Source organism: Macadamia integrifolia, chromosome 14, assembly GCF_013358625.1.
Source record: "Macadamia integrifolia cultivar HAES 741 chromosome 14, SCU_Mint_v3, whole genome shotgun sequence".
NCBI lineage: Eukaryota > Viridiplantae > Streptophyta > Magnoliopsida > Proteales > Proteaceae > Macadamia > Macadamia integrifolia.
The window spans coordinates 15,925,093-15,933,204 of NC_056570.1; the positions used below are offsets into that span (position 1 = coordinate 15,925,093).

At 34.8% G+C, this 8,112-nt stretch overlaps 1 protein-coding gene across 4 annotated transcripts in view; it reads left to right on the top strand.

The window, feature by feature from the left end:
- LOC122060965 (protein N-lysine methyltransferase METTL21A) overlaps positions 1 to 6,159 on the top strand; it is a 6,842-nt gene extending 683 nt beyond the window's left edge. The window contains exons 3-9 of one of the 4 annotated variants that reach the window (XR_006134518.1): positions 2,114 to 2,233; positions 3,545 to 3,618; positions 3,731 to 3,788; positions 3,894 to 3,998; positions 5,188 to 5,299; positions 5,689 to 5,892; positions 5,997 to 6,159. Coding sequence is in view for 3 of the 4 variants with exons in the window: in XM_042624098.1 (XP_042480032.1) it covers positions 2,114 to 2,233; positions 3,545 to 3,618; positions 3,731 to 3,788; positions 3,894 to 3,998; positions 5,188 to 5,299; positions 5,689 to 5,809 (590 nt within the window). In the remaining variant the exon portion in view is untranslated. Of the gene's footprint in view, positions 1 to 2,113; positions 2,234 to 3,544; positions 3,619 to 3,730; positions 3,789 to 3,893; positions 3,999 to 5,187; positions 5,300 to 5,688 lie in introns of all 4 variants that reach the window. The other 3 variants (XM_042624098.1, XM_042624100.1, XM_042624101.1) reach the window with 3 other exon arrangements.
- The last annotated feature ends 1,953 nt before the right edge of the window (positions 6,160 to 8,112 follow it).

Sequence of the window (8,112 nt, forward strand, 5' to 3'; positions counted from 1 at the left end):
TGTGGGGGGTGGGGGGTGGGGGGAGGGTGTAAACGGTTGGAAAGCTTTCATTTTGGTTCCCTATTCAGTTCGGTTGATAAGAGTAAACTTCACCTTGGTTGAATTGATATAATTTTATATTGTTTTTGCTTGAATCTTTTTCTTTCACTTGGGTAATATAATCCCTGATTTCTTATTCATGGAACTGGATTCATTTTGTATAGTGCTAGGTAGGTCCATGTTCATCAGTCCATATCTTCTGTTCTTGATTCCACTTAATGTGATTGATTTTTTTATTTTTATTTTTTTCTTTTTATGGTACATTTCTAATAAATAGAGCAAATTACAAGCTTCCTGATCTGTGATTAGTAGGATTTTGATCTCAGCAATTTGTTTAAACCTATGAATGTCCTCCAAATTATCCTGATCACTAGACTATGTACTAAAAGTTACCTTCACTATTTTCAAAGAAAAATATTATTTTTATGATATAATGGTTGCAATAGATTTATACTTTAAATCAACTATGATAAATTGGTGTACGATGTCTTGTATTCCGGCACAGTTTAATCCAGGGAGTACTGGTGCAACGCCTCGACAGGCAGGACGGCGGTCCTTCTAGCCAATTAGCGGGCCATGGGGGTTGCAAGGGGGGCAGGAGTATGCAGGGGGTGTAGGGGGGTGCAGCCCCCCACTCGAATTTTTTATTTGAGGGCAGTTGTGTACTTTTCGGATTAGGGTTTTTCGTTATATATTTGTGGCAAGGGTTTCTTTCTCTAAAATGCAAGCAATACTGAGATGTGTGAGGACGAGCACTGTAACCCTATTCTCCATTGATAGTGAAGCAGAATCTCATCTCACCGGGGATGTAGGCAACCTTACTGAACCTCGTAAAATCCATGTGTATTGTTTGTTCTGTTTTTCCATTATCTTCTGCATCGTTTTAGGGTTGCGTTTCTACAATAAATATTTATCAACTTGAACAAGGAAGTTAAATTTCGATTAGATATGCATTGAACTTTGCTCCATGTGAAAATTGACCTAAAAGAAGAAGGGAAAAAAAAAATAGTTTGCATATATGCAGACATAGGTCAGGAAATTTTGGTTTTTTGAGTAAAAGATAAATATGAAAAGGGACTAAAGTGGTCAGTCCCTCATTTCAGGCTTCTCTACTTAGATTAGATAGTGATTGTATGATGTTCTCAACCAATTTGAGCTTTAGATGACTCCAATGGATTATTCAAGTTATTAAAAACAAAAAGAAAAAAAAGATAGTGGAATTTATAAAACTGGTACAAGAAATACTTCAGGAAGTTGTGGGAAAAGCACGTATAGCTGAAGAAAAAACCCTTATATTCAACCAGTGTTTTAGAAGGCATTCAAGGGATAAACCTCCCTTGATAATTTTATCAGAGACATGTGGCCAATCCATCTGTTTCTTTTCTATCTTACATTTGAATGGTCAAATCACCTTTGTAATTGGCAAAAAGTAAAGGAGCACAAACCACTTCAACCAAATGATCAACCATGTATTGGATATTCTCTGTGATAATGCCATCCACTTAACCATCTTTCAAAGCTTTATTCTGCCTGTGGTGAAATGCATTTCTAATGAAACATAAACATGAATAGAGAGTGATATGGGCTACACAAGCTGCTGTTGGTTGAAAATGGGTTCACCATGCCAATTTTGGCTTTGTGGGACAACTGCCCTTATGCATGCCTACTCAGTATTTTCTTAGTGGACTTTATGAATTAGTGTCAATAATAAAGATTGTCAATTGTAAATAATAGGCGTAAACCATGTTGTAGTAGAAATTATCAAAATGAACTAAATGATGGTAATTACTGTGCTTATATATACTAAATGATGGTAATAACTGTGGTTATATATACTAAATGATGGTAATAACTATGCTTATATATACTTTGCAAGAAAGAAAAAGAAGCTAAATATGCCAGTTGTAGACAGTAAATAAACTTTTAGATGTGATCAGGAAGATAAGTAAATTATGTGTACATAAATATTTACATATTTCATTCATAATTATCTGTTTATCCCCATTTCTAATAGTCTATGTTGTCTTGCTGAATCTACTATTTTCATATTCTGATATGAACTATTATGTGGCAGCTGATTTTGATCTTACAGGGCAATTAGTGTGGCCGGGTGCCTTGCTTTTGAACAGTTATCTTTCAAAGAATTCTGACATGATCCAAGGATGTTCTGTTATTGAATTAGGCTCTGGTGTTGGTAATATATATGCTGTTCAATAATAATCTTCTATTGTATTAAAGATTTTGACTGGGCTACGATAATATGCCAGTGTGTTTGATGAAATGAATTGGTAAATTGTCTAAGCCTTGAGTGTTAAAGTTGTAGGTTAAGGGGGACCGAAACAAATGTGAACCTACAAAATGTGTTAAATATTAGACTACTGCCAGAAGGTGAAAAGGTTTTCTAGAAATTTAGACTCTGTGTTCTATGTTTTCTCCATATACTCCAGACTCAATTTGAAGATCACGTATTTCACTTCCATATTTAATATGTACTAAACATTTGTATTATAAACCTTTTCTTTGGCATATAAAATGGCTATAACATATTAATCTTCATATGCCTGTGTCATGTTTATGCAGGATGATGACCATCTGAAGAAGCGGATAGTGCATTAGGGGTCCATGTAGGAGCCTACATCTGGGGTCATGGGCAGGGGATTGCTTTTAATTTTTTTCTCCTGGTATTAGAGTCATAAATTGCTTAGTGGACGGTAGTACTCTTTTTTGTTAATTTTAGTTCAGAGTTTTCCACACATAAATACTAGTTCATGAAGTTTTGTTGGTTATTGTCTTTGCTGATTCTAATATTCTTAATCATTTTATTTGAGGGAAATGGTTCTGCTGTAGGATTTTTAGATGGTTCCTCCCCCCCCCCCCCTTTTTTCTCTTTTAATTATTCATTTTTCCTTTGATCTGCATAAATAGGTTCAGTTTGGACTTGGATCATTCTGTACATTACAATTGTAACCGACTGGAAATAAGTACTTAACTAATTTTCTGTATCTCCAAACTTTTAGTTTGTTTACGTTGGCTAATGAAATAGTCTGTGTGCCCTAGTTAGGGTTCTTCCCTGGGTGAAACTTTGGCATTTAATAGCTACTGCTAATACCCACTTAGAGATATTTTCTATGGTGTGTTGAAATAGTGGTATTTTGTTGTGATCCATGCGGTCAGAGTCTGTTAAACTCCTGATCGAATGGCTCTTAGCTGCTGATCTGATGTTTGGTGGCTTAGTTGCTTTATGGGATTATAAGAAGGGAATAAATCAGATTTCTGGCAGTTGGATTTACTTGTTATTTTGTTCCTACTAATCTTTCTGGACAAAGGGTTTCAGATACCCATCCTGCATCATATGTTCAAGCCACATTATTTTACCACTGATTTCAAATTTCTTTATGCGTCTTAGCTGTCTCAAAACTTATTTAATGTTTTAAACCGATGTTTGTAATAGCCATTTGATCTTCATCTTAATGAGTGCTTGTTCATTTTCTTTTTCTGCATTCAGGTATTACAGGAGTTCTATGCAGCCTATTTTGTAATGAAGCTGTATTAACTGACCATAATGATGAAGTTCTCAAGGCAAGGTCAAGGGATCAATTAATCTCTTTACTCTTTTGGGTTTCATATGCTCTTTATCCTTCTCCTTCTCTCTTTTTTATTCTGGAAATAAAAATTATTAGGTCATTTTCAGATCTTGAAGAAAAATATAGAGCTCCATAAATCTTTGGAAACTCCCAGGAATTGTGCTGGTAAGAGATAAACTTGAGAAACCTGAGGTGCATTTGTATAAAAGCTAATATCAGTTTTTGGACTTCCTCTTTTCATATATATATATATATATATATATTGGTTAGCAGGATTAGTTGCTGAGAAGTTAGAATGGGGAAATCCTGATCATATGAGCCAAATATCACAAAAATATTCAGGAGGATTTGATCTGGTTCTTGGAGCTGACATCTATATCCTTAAGTGTTTCTATTCCTTTTACATTTTCTCATTTCTCATGATTGCTTTATCCTTTAATTTATTGGTCACATAGTTTTATTCTCATTTTGACTGCTTACGAAGGGGTGCATATTCATGTATCTGATACTGACTCTAGGGATAAAGTTGCACATGGACTGGACACGGGCCATGCAAAAAGCAATCAGTCTAGGAAAACTTGATTTATCAGTCCATATTAGTCTAGGGAAACTTGAATTTATCAGTCCAAGAGCTTCTAATTGTATCCCAAGGGTGAGATGCAGAAGCATAATTGGGTTACCCTTTGCATGCCTGCCCATGGAAAATTGCACCGAGAAAAAAAATAATTTTTTTCATAAATAACTTAACTAGTAAAACAGAGAAAAACTCTTCAGTGAAGTAAAGAAAGCAAAGTTGCTGAGGCATGGTAAATAGTGCATGTGGTTGCATTTACATCAAGGGTTTTGGGCAAATAGACTTCTTAGGGATTGGTCCATCCATTGTTTTAGCCCCCAACATAGACTTTTTCCTGCACTTAGTCTTTGTAAGTCTACTCTTAAATCCTTTCACCAATTTGGTTGGTTCAGTTTCAATTGTTTTTCAGTTTTCTTTGCTTGGGTACGGTAGGGTTATCTAATTGTTAAATCCTCAGAAGGATTAGTTACACTGTTTTTTTTACTAACTTTCTCCTTTTTTTTTTTCTTTTTTTTTTATATATATAAATAATGTTATAATGTTTATATCATAGGTTGTATTCATACCCACCACAGAATAGTTTATGATTTGTGGACCAAGTTCAAACTGTGCTTCTTCTTATGTGGATCGATGCAAACCGAAAAATTTAATAAGATATTAAGTATTAAAAACCTTTTAAAGCAAGAATTTTGAATTATCATTACTCAACTCAAAAGTCAAATCAACTAAACTAAGCATTAACTGACTAAATTGGTTCGGCTACATAGATCCTGTTTTGCCAGTTAATTTTATTTAAACCCATACTTGATGTTCCTAATACATGTGTGTCTTTTCACACCTATTTTCCCAATGTCAAGTGATATACATACTTGAGTGGTCTTGTACTTGGAATTTCCTTTCTCTACCTCATTTCTATCTTTCTTTTCATTAGAATTTTTGTTGATTATTGAAATATAAACTCAGTGACCTCCTTGACTATGTAATCTGCAAGTTTTCAACAGTCTAGTGTTCCTCCACTTTTTGATACGGTGGAGCAGCTGCTTCATCTTAAAGGGAGCAAGCAATGCAAATTCATACTAGCATATGTATCTAGAGCTAAGATGTGAGTAAATCCACTTATTTATAAACTTAATTGATTTTATTCACTGCTTCCGACTATTTTGTCTTCACTAACTTCCTGGTAAACTTAAAGCGTTAATGGATGCACTTTGTAACTGGATTTCTGTGGTCCATGCCCTTCGGTGTTCTATTCCTTTGGGAACTGGTGGGTAGTCAAACTTCAATGGTTGGTGGTTTTTGTGGGAGTTGTCTAAATATCATTTCATGAGTGTCATGTATTCATCACCGTAGCACCTCCTGCCTTGGATGTTAAAATAATACACAAGTGTGTCTTCACTCTCCCAATTGTCATATTGGATGCCTCTGGTCAATTATCTTATTGTTAAAGAAATGTTGCTTTGTTTCCAACATACATTTATTACCTTTGTGCAGTATGGACTCAATGGTAACAAATGAAGCTATTCGCCATGGAATGCAAATCAGTGAAGTACCTGGGACACGCTCTGTGGTAGGAAATCTTGAAGGTGTTATCTTTGAGATTACCCTTCAGTAGAAGGACGAGGCTCAATTGGGGAGGGAGGATCTTTTACGGTTTACAAAGTACTCTTAAAAGCAGAAACTCGAAGGTTGCTTTAGGTGAACATCAAAACCAGGATCATGTTGCAACATAAACAGTGGTTTCACTAATCATGAGTGTAAATCAGCATCTCAAACGGTTTTGTTCTTTGACCTACATGCAGAAACAAAATGAACTCATGAGGTGATATTATAAGGGCATCAAATCCTCATAAAATTCTGGATGTAACCAAGGCACTCAGGATTTTGGCTGAACAAGTGAGATTTTCTTTATTACATGATTCAAGTTATAGAACAATGTTAATGATATTTAAGGTTGATTTTTCATGTGATGGAGTTTGCAAAGTCGTCATGGAGTTGCATAGTGTTTCTTGCTGGCAAATAAGACTGTCTTGGGTTGGCATAAAAGGTCCATTCATGGCTTGCCTGAACTTTATATACCATATTAGTTTTCGGGCTATAAGCCTGAGCATAGGTTTTTTCCCTCATCGATCTACTCGGATTCACCACTTGAAACAATCCTGACTTTGTTATTTAAACTTTGTTGTGTAGTTCCTCAGTTTTGGACTGAAATATATTCTGGTTTGGAATCTCAGAATCCTCTATGAATCCTCAACTAATAGATAAATGTAGAGATCACCATGATTGGCTACACTTGACTTTAAATATATATTTTTTTATCCTTTTTGAAAAATCATTTTCCTTGTGTTAAATGCAGCCTATAAGTGTTTTTCTGGACACTTCAGCAGTACAAACTTTGATCCAAAGGTCTTTTAAATCAATTTTCTCTACTGTGAGGTTCATAAGATGGGAACCCACAATTCTTCCCAGAGAAGAGGACCATTTTTTTTTCTTTTTCTTTTCTTGATGGAAGAACCAACAAGACCCTTTTAAACTTTGTTAGGAAAATATAGATATTTTTATGCTCAACGATATTTGTTCCCTTCTGTAAAGAGTATTTGCTGCTATTTGCGTTGCCTCCCTCTCCATGTCTCACATTCTTAAATTTCTTATTTCCTCAAACAATGATATTTGGTTCTGTAAGTTATCCAAAACAAGAATCCTTACAACCAAATTGAATTATCAAACAAGTGTGTTTGCTCATTTCTTTGCTCTCATTGTGGTGTTTCTCTGAAAAATCAAACTCCATCCAAAATTTAAGACTTTTTTTTTCTGAGACTTGCTCATGGAGGAGTTCCAACTAAAGGACATCCTAGGATGATGGATGAATATTTATACAATATGTGGATTGTGTCATAACAGGTAGGAATCAATAGAGCATATTTTTCTTTATTGTGAGTTTTCTAAAGAATATGGACACCATCATCTCTGGGCCCTTTGAACAGATTATTTTTTCTAATCAGCTTTTTAAGAATGTTATTATGTACTTATTTCAATCTGTTCTTAAAGATAACTTAAACAATTTCTTCGTCACATTCATCATTACATCATTGGAACAAAGTAATTCATAATCAGAAACACCAAATCCATTTTTCATTCTTCACCACGTGTGAAGCAAAGGACTGCTCAAGTATGTGAAAAACCCACCCCTACCCAGGTGAAATCCTTTCACTATAGAACCCATCAATTCTTATTTGGGTGGGAGTCACTAGTACTACTCCCAATATTTTTGCATAGGCCATTTATATGATTGATAAAGACAATGGTATCTCATTAAGTGCTGACTAAATGATGACAATAAATGCCAATGTTGCATGCATTCGAAGGGTTTCTCATGAGCATAAAGCAGGTGAGAGATGTAGGATGGCAATCAAAGTGACTATTGGTGTGGAACAATTTTTTATTTTTTATTTTTATTTTAGTACCTCATCATTGCTTTTGAGCGAAGTACCACTATTTTTTGGACGTATATAAGCTTTTATCCGTATCCATTTTTCTCTCATGCCTGACAAAGACGTAGTACTTCTAATGCAACTCATTGCCTTTTGGGGATTGAAAAACCATCTCATTTCACTAACCTTAACCCCTACAATGATGTAATATCTGTACTATCTGTGTAATGAATTTCTTTTTCTCCATAAAAATAAATTAATTAATTAATTAAACCTTATATATTGGACTTCACATCAAAGAAGCATATCATTATATTTCCTTCCAGTCATACATATTGGATTTCACATCAAATAAACATGGGAAATGTTTGATGTTCTAGAGTGTGGCCTATGTCAGAATTCCCAAGTGTCGATCTCTCTCCTCCCCTCATGAAATGACATCTCTAAACCCCATTTAGGGAGGAGAGAGATCAACAGAGCATATGTC